At 54.8% G+C, this 22,362-nt stretch overlaps 2 protein-coding genes across 2 annotated transcripts in view; both read right to left on the reverse strand.

The window, feature by feature from the left end:
* Window positions 1-4,066: 4,066 nt before the first annotated feature.
* On the reverse strand, window positions 4,067-19,017 carry RNF187 (ring finger protein 187). The gene is made up of 7 exons (XM_072762706.1): window positions 18,973-19,017; window positions 12,159-12,417; window positions 11,335-11,808; window positions 6,429-6,955; window positions 5,126-5,218; window positions 4,711-4,932; window positions 4,067-4,338 (listed from the first exon to the last, which is right to left on the reverse strand). Exons 1-7 carry the CDS (start codon window positions 19,015-19,017, stop codon window positions 4,141-4,143), a joined length of 1,818 nt encoding a protein of 605 aa, XP_072618807.1. The 3' UTR covers window positions 4,067-4,140.
* Window positions 11,161-22,362, reverse strand: part of LOC112911984 (histone H2B type 3-B) — a 29,954-nt gene continuing 18,752 nt past the window's right edge. Inside the window, exons 5-6 of the mRNA XM_072763950.1 lie at window positions 12,722-12,926; window positions 11,161-12,628 (exon numbers count right to left, since the gene is read on the reverse strand). The gene's annotated coding sequence lies outside the window, so the exon portion shown is untranslated. The remainder of the gene's footprint in view (window positions 12,629-12,721; window positions 12,927-22,362) is intronic.

Below are 22,362 nucleotides of genomic sequence, written 5' to 3' on the forward strand. Positions count from 1 at the left end.
TTAAGAAATGAAGTGCCTCAACTTTGATGAGCCCCAACACAGGGACCCTGGTGCCTGCAGAGCTGCTTTTCTGCTTTCTTCTGCCCAAAAGAACCTCACTTTCTGTAGCCAAGTTTGTCTGGGGCCTTGCCTGAGAAAATGCTAGGCAGGCACTGCTGCAGGTCTTCGGATGCTCTGGGAATAGCCACTGGGCTCATGCCACACTGGGGACAGCCTGGGGAGGGAGGCCCAGGGCAGGGGGCTTCTGGACGCAGCAGCCGCTGGGGGCCCCTGCCTGGCTAGAGTCTAAAGACGAGAAGAAGGAAAAAGAAAAATCCTTCCAAAGTGGGAGTGCACAGAGCCTCCCAAAGAATGTCACAGTGGGGAGTCCAGAGGATGGTCCCCGGAAATCTGAATGGTGTGAAGCCAGAGCAGCAAGGAAGCTGCAGCACTGAGCCACCAGACTCGTTCACTGGAACCAGTATTCTTTGTTCATTTATGGAAGCCACCCACCTTCTCCAGGGACCAGGCTCCTTACACCCACCCACCCACCCACACACACAGTGTGCCCATTACATGCCTAACTAGCCCCAGGTTACAGAAACCCCAGTGTGCCCTAAACTGCCCTGACCCCCACTGTCTTCCCTGGTGCGCAGTTCTGAGCTAGGGACCCCCATTTCCCTTTCCTACTGTGTCCCCTTGGTTCCTTTTCTCCTGCTTCACTCTTATTCCTCTTGTCCTCATTCTGTCTGTCTGCCACCGACAACAGCTTCCAATGGTCTGTCTGGAGTGTTCATGCAACCACAAATTGTCGTGTATGCATGCATTTGAAATCTAGGCAAACAGGGCTTGGTCTTATACGTCACTTTATTTTCGTGACTCACCACAGTGCCCTAAGCCACTCCTCTGTGTCACCAGGGCTGTGGACTACTCCATGGCCTCCATCCCCAGTGAGGAGCACTGGTGTCTGCCCTGCCCTCACCTGCCCCCCACCAGGACGGTGCATAGAACACCCATGCGTGCATTGCCCTGTGCCCTGGAGAGGACATCTTGGGAATGCAACACCTGCTGGTGGGGTCACTGGGTCACCAATCGTTATGACCTAAATCCCAGGACATCTGGCAGCTGGTGCTGCAGAACCCAGCAGCAGTGCAGGGGCCGGGGGTGGGGGTGGGGGGCCGCTCAGGGGCATTCTTTGGAAGCCTGAGGGAACCTCTCCAAGAGCTGGTGGCCCCAGCCTGCCTGCCCAAGGCATGAAAGTGATGTGACCCTGCCCCACCATGGCTTGCACACCCACCATGGATGCATTGGGTGTGGGGTGAGCACACAGGTCTGCAGAGCTGGGCCCCAGCAATCCCAGTCCCTTGACCTGCCGCCTGCGAGGAGCTGTGCTTCCATCCACCATGGCACCCCCAGATTGGCCTCTCCAGGGACATCTCCACCAGCCTCGGGCAAGCACATCTGGTCAGGGCACCATGTGTGCACATATCAGCAGAACCAGCTCCACAGCCCAGCCTCCCACGCTGGCACCCAGTGGCACTTGGCCCCATCTGGCCCCACCCGTAACAGGGACCCTGGTCCCATCCAACCTCTCAACAAGGGTCAGTCCCAGTCCTGGGCACACCACCCCCCAGAACCATGCTGGCATCTGTGTCACATCAGAGTGGGGCTGGAGCACAGTGTCACAGAGGAGCACAGGGTCCATCAAGGAATTACTGCTGGGAGGTGACCTCTGAACTGGAGCCCTGGGGTCCCAAGAGCCAGAAGCCACTCCAGGTGCTCTGCCCATGTGAGGTGGGGCGGGGCTTTCTTTGGTCCTCTGCTAGATCTCCTAAGGTCAGTGCAGAGTCTGCAGTGTAGACGCCATGGACCCCATCAGGGCTCTGCACCCCAAGGCCCCAGGGCTTTCCTGGTGGGCCATGCTCCACAGGTGGGGTCATATGCCAACCCCAGGAAAGCAACACTGTTCCAACTCCATGCCTGGCACCTTTCCTGGACTCTGCCTCCTACCTCCCCCTTCAGCTCATGCTAACCCCTCTCCTCCCCCAGATAAACCATCACGGTGAGCACAGCACCTTCCACAGGCTCTGGGAGCTACTTAGGGGCGGGGTCCTTGGCATGGGGTTCCCCCGCTGACCTCCCAGCTGGCCTGACTCTTTAGTCCACAGCCCCTCACCACATCTTGACTCCCAGCCCCTGGGTTTCTCATTTGCGGCCTAAGGCTGGTGGAGGGTCAGGTCACCGGCCGTACCCTAGCATCTGAGAACCACAAGGCAGGGGGGCATCTCTCCCTGTGCCACTGTGCTCCACCGTGTGACCACATAGCTCCTCCACTCCCTGTGAAAGGACCCTCCAGGTGATGCCCTGCTCCCCTGGACTGGGAACCCCGAAACAGGCCACGGGTCCCTGCCACCTGCACTGGGACAGTAACAGGAGGTGGAGGGAAATGCAACAGGCCCTGAATGAAGGAGCCAGAGAGGCCCCCGGCTTGTTGCTCCTCCTCCAGGCAGAGCCCAGCCTGGTTTGCCACCATGTCGTGCTCCTGCGCCCAGCTGGAACATGCAGCAGGCCGCATGCCCAGTCAGGCAGAAAGCCACAGGGAAGCACGTGCACCTGCATCCTCAGGCAGAGCTTGTGCAGCCCACCACACGGCTCCTGTACAGTGCAGTTTGTGTGCAGGCTGGAAGGTGATGAAGCTAGCTGGCAGTGCTGGCCCCCGGAAGAGCAGTACTATTTCACAGGGACTAGGGACCCGCAGCAGAGGGGCATGTGAGGGCCAGCTGGGAGCCTTCACCCCCAGCGCCCAGAGGAGCTACTGAGGGGACAGTGGGCCTGGCAGAGTCAAGGGCCATCTGCACTGGAATGTTCCTGGCCTGCTAGGCTCAGGGCAGGTGGCTACCTCTGGTGCCCGCCCTCCTCTCCCCCACCAGGGTCTAGAACAGGATCACCTCTAGCACTGCCCCTGTTCAGAGGAGTCAGGATTATTTATCAGGATTTCATGGCCATGGTCTTAGGCTCTGCCCACAGAGCACAGTCAGGCCTTCCAGCAGGTCTCCAAGCACAAACTAGGTGGGCAGCTGGACTAGACCTAAGCAGGTCTCCCCCTGACGTCATAGCAGAGGCACGGGGCCCATCAGGGGGGCCCCCTTTAGGCCCCAGCATGGACACAGAGCCTCCCTGGACACTGGCTGGGCTGTGGAGGAGACAGAAAGGAGGGGCGCCAGGCAAACTGGCTATAGCAAGCCCTCTTTACTGGGCTCCCTGACTGCAGACCAGTGCCGGGCTTGCCACCCCCAACATCACAGAAACCAGATGGCCGCACAGGGACGGTGATGGGAGGCCTCCTCTGGAAATGCACCTGCTGATCCTAACTCCGAGCCATCTCATAGGACACCCAGCCTCCACTGTCTTTAATGGCTCTGAGTCAACATTCCGGGATCCCTCGTCCCCACTGCCTCACTGTCACTTGCACAAATTTACATTGTGCTGCTCCCACAAGTCGTGTTCCTACTACATTCATCTACGGAAGGAAACTGAAGCAGAGAAAGCCAGGAACAGAGGGAGATGAGACACCTCATCCAGGCCTGGGGGTGACTAGCGCCCTGAACGGTTCCTATGCCCCAGGAAAAACACTCGGGTCAGCCAAGGACAGGCAGGTGGCAGGGGTCGGGGAAAGGAGGGTGAGGTTGAGGCAGGTCCAGGTCACCCAGGGGCAGGTGGCGCAGAGAAATGGGCACAGCCATGTGGACACTGGGAGGCAGAGGGGTGACAGCTTCAAGGATACAGTGCCCCAGACACGGACCCCACAAAGTTCCTGAAGACAGAGCTGGCGCTAAAGGTATAGGCTCTGTGGGACCCATGCTGTTGGGGGCTGAAGCCAGAAGCAGGTCTGAGCCACCTGCCTGCCTGCCCTCCCCACCCTGATGCCCTGAGCCTCTTTCCCTGCACATACACCTCATATGTACCCCTAGCAGGTCTGCACATCCAGTGGAACGGCCCCATGGTGGGTGGCTTTTCAATGGGGTGGACGACCCAGGCTGCCCAAGACACCGCCGGCCACGGAGACCCCAGGCCAATGAGACTCGGCGGCAGCGACAAGAGCTTTATGAAGAGTCATGATACACTGGGGTGAACGGTGCCCCTGCTATAAGTCTCCTAGGGTCACATGTGTGGAGCCTGGGGAACATGAACGCCCAGAGGAAGAGGGAACAGGGATACTCTCTGGCACAACCCATGGTGGGCACCTGTGGTATGCATCCTGCGTGTACACCTAGGAGCAGACCCTCGAAGGTAAAGGATGCTGTGGATCCAGGAGGCAGCAATGGCGGGCCAGGCCACGGTGGGTGCAGCTTCTGGGGCCTGGAGCCAGCAAGGGGGGGGGGCAGGAGCTCACTGCAGGGGGAGGGGAAGGAGCGGGGAGGAGAGACCCAGGCCTTGAGGCGCCCCCAGCTTCTGGCATCTCCCCCAGACTGGAGCCTCAGTGCAGCCACTCCACCCCTGGGAGCTGATTACTCAGCCGTTCCAGAATTGGAACAGCACCCCAGGGACCTGAAGACAAAAGGGCAGGGGCTGCCAGACCTGCCATAGACAAGGGGTGTTTACAGGCCAGAGTCCCAGAGTCAGTCCTCCCATCCAACCTTGAGCAGGAGCTGCCTGGCTGGTGGGAAGCCCTGTGCCCTAGTGAGCTGCCTCCTCGCCCTCCCTTGGGGTCTGCAGTAAGGGGGTGCCCACCTGGAGCAGCATGCTGAGGCCCAGGTTGCGGTGCCTATGCTCCAGCTCCGACACAGCCTGCAGCAGGGACCCAAAGCGCTCAGCCGGGTCTGAGTCCTCATCCTCCAAGGACCCCTCGTCTTTATCCGCCTCCTGCAGAAAACGCTCCTCTTCCTCGGCAAAGAAGGCCCGCAGCTTCTTGTAGTCGGTGAGGGCTTTCTTCCGGCGGTCCATCACATGTCCCTGCAGGCAGGAAGCAGACGGCAGGGACACCTGTGCCCCGGGATCCACCCTGGGGCCTCCCGCCCCACTGCTACCCACCCCGGGGAGGGAGATTTGCTGCAGTGTGCGGCACCCAGCCGCACCCCCACCGATCCGGGTCAGGGCCCACACCCACATCCTCTCCTTGGGTGCGCCCCAGGCCTACGCCACTTGCCTTCCACATAGCCGCAGCAGACTCGGCCTGGCCATGCAGGTCCCGTGCATCGTTCAGGTCTTTTCTCATGATCTCCACCGACCCCTTGTTCTCCTAGAAAGACACGGGGGTCACTGATGGTCGCAGTCAGAAGGCCCAGGGTCCCCCCAGCCAGTCCGGGGACAGGCTCAGTGTGTGATCTTTCTTGACCTGTCAGACTCCACAGAAAGGGGCTGCAGGTACCAGAGGGGGTCTCTGCAGGCCCATTAAGCTCTCTGCAGAAAGAAGCCTGACAAATGCACCTGCTAGGAATACAACCAGGCAACTGGATATGAGACTATCCTGTGGGCTCCCTAGCGTTCCTGTCACCTAGGGTCCCCAGACCCTACACCTGTAGGTTCCCCCAGCAGCATAGCCCAGCTCCAATCCACCCCCAGGGTGCTCAGGGGACCCCAGGCTGTCTTTAATGACATAATGTGACCCACCTTTAGGGGGTGTCCCCAGGCCCCAGCTACAGCCAGACTCTTCCACTGCGGGTTTCTACCTAGGGTCAGGTGCCCCATGCACTGGTCGACTGCGACAGCCAAGCTTTCAGGGTGGAGTGGGGAAGCAGCTGGGTGAAGGGAGGGGGCACCTGGACCACAGCAGCTGCCAGCCCACGCTTGCGGCCCACGCTGGCGGCCCGGTCCAGCCCGCAGGGGTGGGGCTGCTGCGGGGTGACGTCACACGCGGAGGCGGGGCCGACGGATGAACGCCCACCTCGACGGGGGTAGTGGTAGAGCCGCCCGGAAATGGAGCAGGGGCTGCGTGTGTGAGGTTGGGGAGGAGAACGGCCCAGGGACGGGAGCACGCACAGGACGCCCTTCAGGGGTGCGGGACAAGGCGAGGGGGCGATGTCCAGGAGGTGGGGAGGGGGGACAGAGCCCAGCCCGGGGATGGGCGAGGGGGAACAAAGCACGTCCTGGGGGAAGGGACCCTGGTTGGAGAGAGGGCCTGGCACCTTCCGACCGGGCGGGGCGGGCTTGGATGGAGGCCCGGACACCGTTCTGAAGACTGGGAGGGGAGGCAGGATACCGTCCCTCCGGGAGAGGGGGCCTGGTTCCGGATGGGGAGGCAGGGCACCATCTGGAGACGGGGACCCAGGCTCGGAACGGGCGAGGGAAGCCAGCGGAGGGCGGGGAATGGGAGGCAGGGCAGGGGACAGGGAGCGGAGCAGGCTGGGCGCACCCGTAGGAGGGGGAGCCGGGCACCATCCCAGGGTGAGGGGGGCACGGACACCGTCCGGGGCGGAGGCGGAGGGAAACGCGGCCCCGTCCGGGCGCACCTTGCCGCGCAGCGCCTTCCTCCAGCGCGGCTCCCACTCGGGCGGCTCGGGCCCCGCGGCCATGCGGCAGGCGGCGCACGGCGGGCCCGCGTCGGCGCGGCACAGCAGCTGCAGGGCCGCCTCGGAGGCCGGGCCGTCGCGCGCGGGTGCCGCGGCCGCCTCCTCGAGCGCCAGCAGCCGGCGGCTGAGGGGCGGGCGGCCGGGCTCCACCGCGCGCTGCCAGCAGTCGTCGGCGCACTCGGGGCACGGGAAGGGCCCGTCCTCCTCGGCCCAAAAGCGCAGCACGCACGCCCGGCAGAAGCGGTGGCCGCAGTCGGCGCGCACCGGCTCTCGGGGCGCGCGCTGGCACAGGGCGCAGGCGGCCTCGGCTGGGCCCGCGGGGAGCGCCAGGGCGGCGGCGGCGGGGGCCCGGCGGCGGGCGCGGACGCGGGAAGGGGCTGGAGAGCGCGGCCGCACGGCGCAGGCGGGGACGAGGACGGCGACGGGGACGCGCGGGGCGGTGACGGAGGGGCGCGCCACGCAGGGTCCTGGCAGCGGTGTGCCTCACGCCCGCGGAGCCCGGCCGGCCGCGCCTCCGCTCAGGGTCCTGGCAGCGGTGTGCCTCACGCCCGCGGAGCCCGGCCGGCCGCGCCTCCGCACAGGGTCCTGGCAGGGGTGCGCGCCGCTCTCCAGGGTCCTGGCAGCGCCGTCCCGCCTTCTCACAGGCTGGGATCTCCCCAGGGTTATCGCTCACCCCGGAAATGACACCTGGACGAGAGGGAAGCTGTTTTATTTTTATTTAAGATTTTACGTATTTATTCATGAGAGACACGGCGGGGACGGGGAGGGGAGAGAGCGAGAGAGAGGCAGAGGGAGAAGCGGGCTCCATGCAGGGAGCCCGACGTGGGACCCGACCCCGGGTCTCCAGGATCAGGCCGTGGGCCAAAGGCAGGCGCTAAACCGCTGAGCCAGCCGGGCTGCCCATATTTCTTTTACGAAATTTCATTATAAAAGTGTCTTGTAAGCTGCTAGGACCTGAGCTGCGAGCTCCCCGCCCACGCTGGGTTGGGGCCGGGCTGGGGCTGGGCTGCAAACGGCTGACGCGGGACCCCCGCGTGTGCAACCCCTCTGCACGCGCCGCCCCGCCTGGGCCCGCGCCGGTGCATCCTCTCTGCATGCGGTTCCCCGAGTGTTCCCTCTCCTGCTGCATCCGCTCTGCACGCGCCTCCTCGCGTGAACCGTCCCGCACGGGACCGCTCCTGTCCCCGGGAGAACAGGCTCCAGCCCACTGTCCCGCGCGTCCCTAGCGGAGGAATCCGGAGGCAGGGAATGAATATGTCCCCTGAGACCCAAAGCTCCATGATCCCAGACATTTGTTAGCATTTCTTTAGAGGGAAAAATCTGGAGAGAGGAGCAATCTGGTTGGTTGTGTTGTACCCAACATTGCGAATCCGAGAAAACCACCAAGGAGCCGACACCGATGCAAGTACCCGAGGGTTTATTAACAAGCTCCAGCTTGGGTCCAAGTACACCCGACACAGCGGAGCAGGGGCTTGGACCCCAGGTGGGTTACAGCTGGGTTTTATGGGCTGGCCTAGGGGTAAGGTAGGATGTTTCAGTAATGGTGGGGGTGTGAGAATCTCCAGTAAAGAGGTCTCACAAGCTCTTGCTTCCTTATTCTGATAAGGGTGCGCTTTGTGGGCTTTTTTTTTTTTTTTTTTTTTTTTTTTTCTGTAGCGGGGGTAAGGTAGAGTTCAGTACCTGGTCACAGTAGCCTGGTCTCAGTAGTCTGAGACGGCTACCAAAGCTACAATGTGCTTGTGCCAATGTTAAACTGGAATGGCCCTAATTTTCTCAGCCTCCACAGTTATTTTCAAAACAAGCAAGCATGCAGTTGAAATAAAAAATTACTGTAATTTAGCACTACATAATTTTTAAGTGTTAAAAAATGTTTGTTATTCCATACAGATGCAGATTGGGTTACATTGCTTCCAGTTTTGTGTTATTAAAATTTGACATAGACCTGAGAATGCATGGAAAGTGTAACTAGCGAAGTAAGGTTAGTTCTGTTCCATAATGGTCAGAAGAGGGCTTCAAACCCAGCGCACCCAATTAATTGGGTAAACTAAGAACCTAATGGAGATGAGATGCCTGGGTGGCTCAGCGTTTGAGCTTCTGCCTCCCGCTCAGAGCATGATCCCCATGTCCTGGGATGGAGTCCCGCATTGGGCTCCCTGCATGGGGCTTCTCCCTCTGCCTGTGTCTCTGCCTCTCTTTCTCTCCATCTCTCATGAATAAATAAATAAATAAATAAAACCCTAAACAAAAAAACCTAGTGAAGAGAACAGAGAGAGGAAGGAAGGAGTTCAACAAATTCCATGATATTCAGTGAGTAGAACAGTAAATAGGAACAGGAAAGGTCAAAAGCCAAACTTGCAAAGTTTGAACTACAAACATACAAAAGTTCATAAAATTTGGTACAGGAAAAATATAATAGAGAAATAGCACCCCCCCCAAAAGGATGTGTCAGTTCACAGAAAAAAACAATTACTGAATAGATTGTTGTGTATGAATAGAGGTTTCTGTGATCTGCTCAGCGGGACTGACCACCTGCACCTGCACATGCACAGGCAGGCTAAGATGTGGTTTGTGAGACTCAGGCTGTGTGCATGATCTTGAGAGATGGTTATTTAAAATATGTCATCTGGCCTCCAGGTCAGGACTGGCCCTTCTGGTCTGGACACATAGTGCCTCAAATCTTGTCTTGCATCCTGTCCTGCTGCAGGCAGGGCTGGCCCCCCAGGATGGGTTCCAGGAGGGTAGGCAGACACACCTAGCCCAGGATCCTTGAAAATATAGTACATGTTGCAGTGAAAATGCAGCTCGCTCTTCCTAGGGGAACAGATGTCTAGCTTCAGACCCTGACATTTGCCCTATAAACATAGCCCTTTGGAGATGGTCAGTTAGAAGTCTTACCTCAGGGGAGGACATGCCACCCAGGGCTCTCAGTGTGGACTCCAGCCTGGCTTCTCCAGCGGGCTTCCTCAGCTAGTGAGGTTGGATGTCCTGGTACCTGACTTGATGTAGTTCTGTCTTATTCGCATTTGTTGCCTACTATCACCTTCATCTATGTGTAGCTTCCTTTCCTCTTCTTTTAGGTTTCTATATGTGCTGCCAAAGCGAGCACTCTTCTATTAGGTTTCTATAATGTTTTCTTTCCTTTTTGAAACCAAATCACAGCTGTTATGAATCTTTTGTTCAGATCAAAGATGTGGGGGAAAAATACACTCTGGCCAAGTTAAGAAATAGGAACATAAAATAAGATTTTTCTTCACCATTAAGTTAGCAGACACCCCCCCCCCAAAAAAAAAAAAACCTGGATTTTGCGAATATTGCTTCTGGGAGACAAGGTAGCAATATGTAGTCAGGACCTTCAGAATTTTAATAACCTTTGCAATTTCTTTTTCCAAAATATGTTCTATTAAAATAAACCCAAATGGAAATTAAACCTTTCCTGATTTGGCTTGGTTTTGAGAAATGTTTGCCACATCACTATTTGGGGAAAAAACCAAAAACCTCAAATTTCCATTAATAGAGAATGAACAAGTTGTAGTAGTCATCCATCCGAAAATGTGTGCATGAGTTGCATCCCAATGTTTATAGCAGCAATGTCCACAACAGCCAAACAATGGAAAGAGCCCAGATGTCCAACAGATGACTGGATAAAGAAGATGTGGTCTATATACACAGTGGGATATTACTCAGCCATCAAAAAGAATGAAATCCTGTCATTTGTAATGACTTGGGTGAAACTATAGTGTATTATGTTAAGTGAAATAAGTCAGAGAAAGACAAATACCATGATTTCACTCATGTGGAATTTAAGAAAGAAAACAGATGAACATAGGAGAAGGGAAGGAAAAATAAAATCAGATGAAAATTGAGAGACAAACCATAAGAGACTCTTAATTCTGGGAAACAAACTGAGGGTCGCTGGAGGGGAGATGGGTGAGTGATGGGGTACCTGGGTGACAGGCATTAAGGAGAGTACAGGATGTGATGAGCACTGGGTATTATTTGCAACTGATACATTGCAGAATTCTACCTCTGAAACTGATACATTAAAAAGAGAAAGAGAATGTGTGCATTAGAGACTTCTGGAAATAAGGAGTAGCAAATGTTGCTTCATAGCCCCTAGATCTGCTCCGAATTCCAACGTGGGCTTTTCGCCATCAAGCAATTCTCTCTGTGACATCAACTGCATGCTCTAAAATTTAACAATCCTAGTAGCAGAATTCGAATTGTGTTGTATGGGATCCTGACTCCCCAAGACAGGCTCAAAGGTATCACCTGGTATTTGTCCCCCTCCCTCTGCACCCTCCAGGTGAGAGATTCAGGGTTGCTGTATGACAGGGCAAAGCAGCTCTGTGGGTTCTCCCTCATCTTCCTCTAGAACCATCCAGAATTTGGAAGACTCCCACTTCCAGGTCAGAGGCAGAAGCAGAGTGATGATCTGGAGTATTGCTCAGAATGACATTCCATAAACACCCCCAGGACAGCAGGACAGTTGCTGGGCTTGGGGGGTCTTGGATCCCCCCACACACACACCTACCCACCAAAGGGCAGAGGTCCCAATTCAGCTGGCTGGGTTCTGAACCACCTTCCGTTCTCTTGGGGTCATGTTCTCAATGGATTAACATGAAATGTGTTGGGACTAAATTGGCAGTGATGAAAAAAAAAACAGCATTGTCCGTAAGAGTGTGCCAAAGTAGTTTGTTTTTTAAGCAACAACAAAAATAGACCATGAGAACATAAGTAAAGGAATCTGTTTGTGAGCCGGCCTGTCCAGAGCCCAGACCATCCGGAGCCCAGGGACTGTCCGGAGCCGGGGGACCATGCGGAGCCGGCGATCCTCCAGAGCCCAGACCGTCTGGAGCCGGGGACTGTCCGGGAGCCGGGGACCGTCCACAGCCGGGGATCCTCCAGAGCCCAGACTGTCCATAGCTCGGGGACCGTCCGGACCGGGGATCCTCCAGAGCCCAGACTGTCCATAGCTCGGGGACCGTCCGGAGCCGGGGATCCTCCAGAGCCCAGACTGTCCATAGCTCGGGGACCGTCCGGAGCCGGGGATCCTCCAGAGCCCAGACTGTCCATAGCTCGGGGACCGTTCGGAGCCGGGGATCCTCCAAACCCAGACCGTCCAGAGCCCGGGGACTGTCCGGAGCCGGGGACTGTCCGGAGCCCGGGGACCGTCCAGAGCCCGGGGACCGTCCAGAGCTCGGGGACCGTCCAGAGCCCGGGGACCATCTGGAGCCCGGGGACCGTCCAGAGCCCGGGGACCGTCTGGAGCCGGGGAGAGGCCCTGTCCGCTCGGCTGGAGGGGCTGCCCGGAGGCGGCAGGCTGTTGGAGGAGCGCTGCCCCCGCGGTCCTGAGGTCCACCTCACGTCTGGGGGACAATTTATTTTTTTTAATAAAATAATTTTTTATTGGTGTTCAATTTGCCAACATACAGAATAACACCCAGTGCTCATCCCGTCAAGTGCCCCCCTCGGTGCCCGTCACAATTTACTTTAAAACAGAAATCTGACTCGGGGCAAACCCCACAGTAGGCCTGCGGAAAAGGAATCGGAAATTAATTTTTCACTGTCAGGATACATTCTTGATGCAGCAGGCTGCGGGCGGGCGCGGGGGCGCACGGAGGGGAGCTGCGGGCCGCGGGGGGGCGGGGCGGGGGGGCGGTAGACGCGAACCCGAGGCGAGGCCGAAGTTTCCAACGGCCGAGACCGGAGAGCCCTGGGGCCGCCCGCGCTCTCCGCGCACCACTGCGCAGCGGCTTCCCGCGGCCCGGGAAAGGGCGAGAACCGCGCCCCGGAGGCAGGGGCGCGGGCGGAGCTGGGGCGCCAGCGGCGGGGGGGAACAGCGCGGAGCGGACGTGCGGCTGCCACGACACGCCTGCTTGTAAGACGGTGGCTCCGAGTTCTTCCGAGGGCGACCGGGGACGTCCGCCGGCTGTGGTCGGTGGGGCCCGGGCCCTCGGGATTGGGGGTTCGTCACCGTGCGCCCCTCTGCCGCAGCCCTGGGCTCCCCCGCGGCCGCTGGGCAGGCTGTGTGTTCCTGCCCAGTCAGGTCTTCAGTGGGTCTCCTTTGAAGTCCCCTGTTGAGCTCTCAGTCCGGGTCCTTGGGTGGGCATCGGAACCCCTGCATTCTCTGGCAAGAGGCCCTGTGGATCCGGAGCTTGCGGTGGGCTCTCTGTCTCCCTCCCTCCCTCTCTCTCCCTCTCACCCTCACCCAACCCCACTCTTCCCCCACTTACCCTTTGTAATAGACCTTGGCTTTGGGAGCCTGGGGAGGTCCTGTGCAGCTTCCCAGAAGGCACCCGGGTTTAAGAAGAAACTTTCAGCCCTTCCCTAGGGGTCTGCACTGTTCTGAGGGTGGCATCCCCTGCAAGCCGACTTCTCGTGTCCAGGTAGTCTGGCTGCCTTGTCCCTTGAGGCACCTCCTATGCATCTTCCCAAACCCTGTGCATGGAGACACCATAATTTTCAAGTCTGAAATCTCTGATCACTTATATTTGATTCTGTATTTTGCCTGAGGACAAAGGGATTGCCTCCATTGCCCCTTCAGGCATTGGTGGGGAGACCTAATCATTGGCCTGGGGTGGGGCGGGGAGTTTGGGAAGGAGAAAGAAGCGGTGGTTTGCCAAACTAGATGCTATCTTAGAACAGGAAATAGGGTTCCCCCTCTTCCAAGGATACACATCAGTGGACTGGGGTCCATCTTGGGGAGGCTTGCCAGGCCAAAGAGGTTTACAGGTTAGGGTTGCTTGTCTGATCAGAAACTACAGTGGAGGGTTCCATAGAGACATCTCTGGGTCCCAGGCTCTTCAGGGCAACTTTCAGGGTTCAGCAGGGACACCTCTAGCCCCAAAGGATTGTTAGTGTCTCTTGCCTCTAGATGGGCAAGAGGTCACAATTCCATCACCCTACCGGACAGCATGAAACAAAACCCATAAATTATAATAAAATGGCCATGGTGAGCCGAGGAAGGCTCCCAGGAAGTGCTAAGTGCCCATACCAGTTTGAACCCAGAATGTGTGGCTGGCCGGCTTGGAATGGCCAACCATTCCTCACACAATCCGCCCCACATGTCAGAAGACAACTTCAGAAGCTCCCCTGCCTCATCTAGAGGTAGCCTCTTCTGTGCCTTCTAGCAGAGATTTGGAGGAGGAAAGGGCTGGAGAGATAGGAGCAATGGGAGGACACAGGCCAGCAGCCCTACAGCCTGGCCACTGGCCTCCCTGGCCCAGATCCTTTGGGGAAAGTCCCCCACTGGAAGCCGCTTACACTTTGGGAGACCCAGACGCTGGAGAAACGCACATCCCCAAGGGGAGAAGCCATCCACTCTCTGCCCCCTGTGCAAAGAGATGGGACACGAGGAGGGAACCTCCTTTGGGGCAGAAGGGACCCCCGTCGCCCCTTCTCCATCGCGGGCCCTGGAGTGACGAGAACCCTGAGCCCCTCCTAGCTCCCTCACATGGCTTCACCATCCCAGGGATGGAACCCAAAGTGGCCACTAGGACATAATTGTCTGTTGGATATTGGAGCCCCTTCCTCTTGTCCTTGTAGTCTGTGTCACTGGGCTGTCAGTACTCAGATTATGTGCTCTTCAGAAGAGCTCTATAACTGCCAATGAACCACCAATCCTGTGAGTGGACAGCTGTTTATTCCTGTGGTTTTGCTGCTTGGTATATAACCTCCATGTCCTCTCTATTTCCACAGCGTCTAGAGCATCTCAAGTGCCCTCAGTAAGTGGGTAAAATCTTCTGGCTGCTCCTGAGTTATATTCTTTTATAATAAACTGATAATCAAGTAAGCAAAATGTTTCTTTTTTTAAGTGTACATAAAATTTAATGTTTTTTTAATTTAATTTCAGTTTGGCAACATATAAGTATAACACCCAGTGCTCATCCCAAGCAGAATGTTTCTCTGGGTTCAGAAGAGACACTGAAAATCAAGGCCATCCAGGTGATGGCCTCCACAAAAGTGGAAGACTACCTTAAATAGATATTGCCTTATTTCCCTTTGGATCTTTCTACTTCAAGAATAATTATTGCCCCACACTGGGATCAAAGAGGGAAAAATGAGGATAGGAATTTATTAGCAATCAAACAAATTGCAAGTACTGATAAAAGAAAAAGGTGCGTAGGTAACCAATGTAAATTGCAATCATGGTATTATCTGTGGGAGTCATGCTCCAGAATTCTCTTAAGTTTTCAGAAGCATCCACTTGAAAACTCATTTCCTGTGTGTGTTTAAAGTTGCATTCAAAAAAATAAAAAATAAATAAATAAATAAATAATAAAGTTGCATTCACTGATAAGCTCAGGTAAGCCCAATCACGTGCACTCCTATAGGTAGTATTTCTTTTTATTAGAATCTAAATATTTTTAAAAGATTATTTATTTGACAGCACAAGCAGGGGAGCAGCAGGCAGAGGGGGAGGGAGAAGCAGGCTCCCCGCTGGGATCACGCGCTAAGCCCAATGCAGGTGTTTAGCTGACTCAGCCACCCAAGTGCCCTGGAATCTAAATATTTTTTAACTCCAATATGATTTTGTTTTTAACTGAAATATTATCTAGCCATATATTATCTAGTGTCCAAATATATAGAATTTGCCACTAACCTTTGGTTGGTGACTTGTAACTTCACCACAGTAGGGACGCAGAACATGGTATCTGGGAATTTAACGAGCTGTTTCACATGACTAAACAGATGGTAAAACTCCTCATGTGCACAAATGAAGTGAGTTCCCTGCTTGCTAGCTGCAGTTCTAAAAGCTAGAGGCCCTTTGCTGCATCATTCAGCCCTTGGATTTCTAAGCTTACTTTGTATCTGATATATGTGTCTGAGCAACAGGTGTTCAAATCTGCAACAATGTGGATTTACCCATTCCACCGAATTTTGAGCAGCTGGTATATTTCATGATGGAATGAGGTGCCTCTGTGCTGAAGATTATAGTGTTCATTGTGCTAGAATGTGATGTCCTTCTTTGATATTTTTTTAACCAAGTTTTACCTTAAATTCTTTGTTGCCAGAGCTTAAGATAAAAACATGGGAGAAGGAGAGCCTTGGTGGCTCAGTGAGTGGAGCATCTGCCTTCAGCTCAGGTCTGAGTCCTGCATCAGGCTCCCTCTTAGCAGGACCCTGCTTCTCCCTCTCCCTCTGCTGCTCCCCCTGCTTGTGCCCTCTCACTCTCTATCAAATAAATAGATAAGATCTTTTTTAAAAAAATTGTAGAGAGTGAGAGATACTGGAAGCACCTAGAAGTAATTTATACTGAAGTTACTGCATGTTAACATGTGGAACCCAGATGAGCTTTACTTAAAAGGAAATGTTTCTTTAAACACATACATGGGGCAGAGGGAGGAACTACCCATTTGTTATGGGTTTGTTGTATCCAACAAAAAGATAACCTGAAATGTAGAAGTCTTACCCCTGGAACCTGTCATTGTGACCTCACTTGGAAAGAAGTTCTTGGTAGATACAACCAGGTTAAGATGGTGTCCTACTGGACTCATGTGGCCCTAAGCCAATAACTGGTGTCCTTATAAGAGGGGAACTTGGACCAAACACCGGGGGGGGGTGGGGGGGGTGGGGAGGCCACATGATGGTGGAGACAGAGCTTGCTGTGATGGCAGCCAGGAGACGCTACAAGAGGCACAGAACATGCACAAGGAACCTGCAGCACCACCCTGATCTCAGACTGCAGGCCTCCAGAACCATGACAGTCAACATGTGCTACTTCAAGGCACCTGCTTTGTGGTAATTTGTTGTGGACACTGAACATACCATCCAACTCAGTCTTGAAGGAAGAGTACACCAAAGTAAACATGAAGAATAAAATAGGTATAAATGCAGAAATCATTAAGCAGAAAAAATAAAGCAACACATTACAATGGAAACTCTTTAAATCTATGATTATAGGGAACCCTGGGTGGCGCAGCGGTTTAGCACCTGCCTTTGGCCCAGGGCGCGATCCTGGAGACCCGGGATCGAATCCCACATCGGGCTCCCGGTGCATGGAGCCTGCTTCTCCCTCTGCCTATGTCTCTGCCTCTCTCTCTCTCTCTGTGTGTGACTATCATAAATAAATAAAAAATTAAAAAAATAAATAAATCTATGATTATATTCACCTAATGGAGGAGGAATGAAGTTCTGCATTAATTGTGATTTTTTTTTTTTTAACAAGGAAGAAGCCAGTACTGAGATACAGAGAAAACTTAGTGATGTAAAGGTCCTGTCCTAAGTGGATATAACTCAAGATGAAGCAGTCACTGGTCACAGGACCAAATACCATGAAATTCACAGACAAAAATGTAGGATGGTATGCTTGTTACCCAGAGGCACAGAATAACTTCAGCAAACTAGGAAAGCACAGAATGAAGGCAAAAACTGGAACAAATGACAGGAGAATTAAGGACATTCATCCTCTTAGTGATTCTATATTGAGTATCTGAAAGTTGCTAAGAGAATAGATTTTCAAAGTTCTCATCACAAGAAGATAAAGTCTGTCACCATATGGGCAGATGGGTGTTAGCCAGACATCCCGTGGTCATCATTTCGCAGTCTATCCAAACACTGAAGCACGATGTTGTACACCGAGACCGACAATGTTTCTGTCGAATATGCCTCAGTGAGAAAGAATAATAAAAGTCTGTCCCATTGAGGATACTTTGACAAAGTTGACAAACTGGAGACAGATGAAAGGCAAATCTCAGGCCAAATCCTTGAGAAGGGATTAACATGGAGAGAATGCCAGAAACTCTTGCAAATCAACAAGATGGGAACAAGAGTGAAAAAATAAGCCAAGGGCAGGACTTCGGTTTGCAGACTAGGATACTCTAAAGGAAGTGGGTGCAGATGGTCATGCTTGCTCCGGTACTGAGGTCACCAGAGAAATGCAGATTTATGCGACAATGAGAAACCAGCTTGTACCTTGATAAGAGCAACAAAAATAGAGAAACTGTATGATGTCAGGATTGGCAAGGCTATGTCGATGGAGGAGAGAGGATAGCCTGGGACAGTGCTTCCTCCCGGGTCCCCCTGAGTCTCACATGACAGTGACACACGTTTCTGAGAATGTGTGGCTTCCCTGACTTCAAGCAAGGCTGCAACACCAGCTGGAGCTCCTACCGCACACTCAATTCTGACGCTGTCTATATGGACTCCACAGGTTCAGGGCTAGTCCCCCAAGGCCATCCCCATTCCAAATGGCAAGTCCAAGTGTCACATGTGCTTCTGACCAATGGGCAGAGGCTCCCACGGCCCCCTCCTCGGGCTCCAGTCATTTGCTGGAGTGGTTCACAGAGCTCAGGGGAATATTTCACTTGCTAGCTTCCTGGTTTATTATTTAAAAAAGTGTGACTTGGGGACAGCTGGATGGAAGAGACACAAGGGCTAGGCAAGGGGGTAGGAGCACAGAGCTCCCATGCCTCTCGGGGCACGTCACTGCTGTAACCTGCATGCTGACAAGCATATGGACTGAAGCTCAAAAGGGGCTGCCTTGGACCTCGCTCCTCCTCCAGACTCAGATCCACCTGCCAAATTTCTTCTAAAACTCCTAAAATTTTGTCTCACACACAAATACAATGGCCTGTGTAGGTCAAAACAGACATTTATTGTCTCCAGTTCCCGGCGGCTAGGAGTCTGCACTCTGGGCATGGGCAGGGCTCATTCCTCTTGAAGCCTCCCTCCCTCGGCATGTAGATGGCCCTCTGCTCCCAGTGTCCTCACCTGCCATCCCTATGCGCATCTGCATCCTGATCTCACAAGGACACCAGTCCTGTAGGTTAGGACCTACCATAGTGAGCTCGTTTTACCTTCATCACCTGTTTCAGGATCCACTTACCAAGCATAGTCACTCCAAGGTCCTGGGGCTGGGCGGGGGGATTTGGGGGGAACAGTATCAGCTGCTGTCACACTCCAGCCCTGATGGCGGGCAAGAATACCAACATACTTCCTTCCCAGCTCCATTTGGGAAAGGGGGATTCTTACTCCAAGGATCACAGGCTGACCCATGTGGATAATAGTTATATCTCCAGAGACAGCACACCTGAGGGACACGCAGGTGGACAGCTCAGCTGTAGACCGGGAGACCCAAGGAGTGGTGGGTCACGAGCACAGGCCTCCAGTTCTGATCTGTTCCTCAAGAACCAGGCCCTGGGCTGCATGCCCCAGACCACCCATCTCTTACCACCACCGTCCAGCACAGGCTTGACCTCCTGGGTCACCTTCCCAGAGCACAAGGACTCCTGGACAAGCGTGAAGAGAAGAGGGAGACCCAGGGTGGACTAGACCCTGGAAACCCCCAGAAGTAGCCCCCAAGTGCGGGAGAAGGAGGACAGGGAGCCCTGGAAGGAAGAACACGGCAGGTACCAGGAATCACAGCGCCCCGAGTGCCCACAGCCTGGTGCCCTGACATCTGCAAGGACTGCTGGGTGGGGCTGGCCAGTTCTCCAGACTGGAAACCTAAATCCAGGACCATGCCTTCTGCCTGCACACTCACCCACGCAGAGCCCACATGCTCACCGGCTGCCACTTCGGCCCACATCGCCGCAGACAGGTGCCGGATGGTGGGGCAGCCGTGCTCCCCAGAGCCCCTGACATACCAAGCTGGCCACCCGCCACCTGGCCAGCTCTGCCTGCTTTCACCATCCTGGTAGAAACCACAGGGAAGGCCTTGCCTACACTTCCCCAGCCCTCTGCCTCCTGGGCCCGGAGCTGCTCCACTGTGTGGCCCTACGTGTGCGTTGGGCACCTTCCTCTGCCTCTGCTGGCCTGGGCACACCTGAGTGACAGCAGTAAGACCCCTGTATGTTCAAGCAGCAAGGAGAGGCCCAGCAAGAGTCAGCAGAGACCACAACTGGCTTCTAGCTCAGGATTTTGGGCAGATGTCCAAGGGCCATGGGGATAGGCAGGGCTCACACAGGAGGGGGTTGTGAGCAGGCTCTGAACACGAGGTGGCAGGGAGGCCAGAGGACAGGTTTTTCTACCTTTCTGGCTGTGGCAGCAGAATGCAGCCCCTTTGTGTGATCGGAGGAAGTTGCAAAAGGCATTAAAACCACTTACCTGTAAAGACAGTGACTGGTTGTGGGGAAGAAACAAGCCATTGAAAGAAAATGAGTATCAACCTGCAGACAGAGGCAAGTTGGAATCAACAGAGCATTGGTTTCCTTGGGAAAGAACTGGAGTTTCCCGTGAAGAGGTACCAGGAAAGCTAGAGCTGCTGGTGGTGTTAGAATCACGGGTGGGAACAGTGGCCAAGCAACCAATGGAAAGGAAAGCCTGCCTGCCTAAGGGGGAAGAAACCATGGGGGCTCTACAGGCGGGCAGGCCGTCCAGGCCCAAAGGGGGCAGAGGATGCTGGCAGGTACCTGCCGGGCCCATACAGGTGGGATGGCAGCAGGGACCCGAAGGCAACCAAGGCAGTAACCGACAGCCACCGGGCCCCTGTGTTCCCAGTGCCCCTGAAAAGCCACTTGGGGAGACCGTTCCCACCGCGGAGAAGTGACAGAAGGTTCTCTGTTCAGTATGAGAATTTACTGGGTGTTCCAGCAGAGGGCTGACCATGGATGCAGGACACAACCCGAGCCTCTGAGGGCCACCTGGTGGCAGCCCGGTGCTCAGTCCAGGCTGACCTAGCATCCAGAATTCCAATCCTGAACCTCCGTCGGCACTCACTCCCCAATGTGTCTGAGAAGCTCCATCTCTCCAAAGACGATGAAAGAGGAGCCAAGATCGTCGGGAAAACCATACAAGTCACTTAATTGGTGCCACCAGTGGCTCTCAGAAGAGAGTTCCAACCTGGGTGACCCTCTCCTGCTGGCCACCCATGGGTGCGGCACGTGCTGGGGGCCCCTGGAGGGACAGGGACCCGCTGGGCGACGATGCAGGGGTGCAGAGGTGTGGGCTGCAGGGCTACCTGGCACAGGCCTCAGAAGTGCAGGCGGGGCGGGAGGCGCAGAGGTTGGGGGCAGGTGTGCAGGTGGGGCAAGAGGCGCAGAGGTGGGGGGTGGAGGACCCCCTCACGGCCCCCCGGTTCATGCAGTCCCGGGAGCCCCCCACCCCTCCCCGGAGCAGGAGATTCATTGGAACAGCCCATCTCCATCGATGAGTGCAAACTTCCTCCTCCTGGATTGGCCAAGGCGCCTTCTGGTGCTTTCCGAATCTTCCCTTGATGCCATTGCCTTTGCTGCACCCCCCCCCCCACCCAGTTTGGTTTCTGAGCTTGGAATTGTTTGTATGTTATTCACCTTTGCCCCGTAATGTTTTCACCCCGTCTTTGGATCCTCTTGTGATTCCCAGGCAGTGGGTGACATGGGCTATGTGGCTGTCCAGGATGGAAGGGGGGACCTAGGATGGAGCCGTGGGGGCCTGGGGTCCCCAGGGAGGTCTTGTGGGGGAAGTTGGGGCATGCCCAGACCCCTCCCTGCACCCTCCTGGCCTCCCCCACCCAATCTCCCTTATGACCCCTCCCACCCTCCACCCTCCCCTCCTAGACCCCCCCACCCATCCACCACCCATCCTCACGACCCCGCACCCCCAGGTCCCCTCCCATGCCCCCATCTCCCTTTCCTACCCCTCCTGCCCATCCCTCCACAGCTTTCCCTGATCCAGACCACATCTACCAAAAACTCAAATGTATAAATATATATAAAGTATGGAAAATCATTCTCATAAAATCTCAAGTTTTGTGAATTGACACACGTGTGTTCTGTTTTCTATTTGTCCTCTGTTAAAAGGTAAATTGAGGCCTACTGAAAATGTTAAGAATTTACTTGAGCAGGGACACCTGGGTGGCTCCAGGCATGATCCTGGGGTCCTAGGATTGAGTCCCACATCGGGCTCCCCATAGGGAGCCTGCTTCTCCCTGTGCCGGTGTCTCTCATGAATAAATAAATAAAATCTTAGGAAAAAGAAAAAAGAATTTACTTGAGAAAACACTGATTGGAACTGGGGGGTATCCAGTCTAGCAAAGAGCCCTAGAAGATCAAGGACTCAGAGGACAATGGGGTGGGAACTAGGAAGTCATCCTGGGCCAGAAAGCAGGACATTGCAAGGACATCTTCCTCTGGAGAGGGACCTGTGTGGCCTATCTTTAAGTCTCAGTTTGGTGACCTGGGGCTGGGCATAAGGGACTACACCTGAGGCCTGCTGTCTTGTTTTCACAATCAACCCCCCCAGACCCCAGCCTGAGAGGCCCAGTCAGAATGCAGGGCAGGAGCACCACTCTCCCTTCCAGAAGGTGTCTTGTGTTGGGGTTTTGTTTGTTTTTTCTGATCCTCCCTGATATCCCCAGGCCACTATTCTGGGCTCACATTTTTTTAAATTGCTCATTCTCTTTGTCCTTTTCTGACATTTAAAAAAAAAAGATTTTATGTATTTATTCACGAGAGACACAGAATGAGGAAGAGACATAGGCAGAGGGAGAAGCAGGCTCCCCATAGGGAGCCCAATGTGGGACACGATCCCAGGACCCCAGGGTCATGCCCTGAGCCGAAGGCAGATGCTCAACCGCTGAGCCGCCCAGGCATCCCTGTTTCATAGTTAGTAGACATGTATTCTCCTCATATCAGCTTTCCCATGTGGCACCAAACATGTTTACTACGAGACCCAAACAGCCTTCATCCCTCTGTAAGGAGAAGCCAGAAGTGGACAAATCTATGTTCAGTAATTCACATCTCTGTGGTTTCTCTTTAAAAAAAAAAAAAAGATTTTACTTATTTATTCATGAGACACACAGAGAAGGAGAGAGGCAAAGACAAGCAGAGGGAGAAGCAGGCTCCTTGCAAGGAGCTCAACATGGGACTTGATCCCGGGTTTCCAGGATCACGCCCTAGGCTGAAGGCGGCGCTAAACCGCTTCGCCACCCAGGGTTGCCCTGTGGTTTCTCATA

The sequence above is a fragment of the Vulpes vulpes genome, chromosome 7 (genome assembly GCF_048418805.1).
Source record: "Vulpes vulpes isolate BD-2025 chromosome 7, VulVul3, whole genome shotgun sequence".
Classification (NCBI taxonomy): Eukaryota; Metazoa; Chordata; class Mammalia; order Carnivora; family Canidae; genus Vulpes; species Vulpes vulpes.

Bases quoted from the DNA above. Each gene is read 5' to 3' on its own strand.
- RNF187 (XM_072762706.1), bottom strand. From the start codon at position 19,017: ATGTGGGCCGAAGTGGCAGCCGGTGAGCATGTGGGCTCTGCGTGG. The intron at 6,956-11,334 runs GTCTGGGCTCTG...CACCGCTGCCAG, and splicing joins ACAGTCCCCGGCTCCAGACG to GACCCTGCGTGGCGCGCCCC. The intron at 4,933-5,125 runs GCAAGTGGCGTA...TCCTGCCTGCAG, and splicing joins CTGCTGCGGCTATGTGGAAG to GGACATGTGATGGACCGCCG.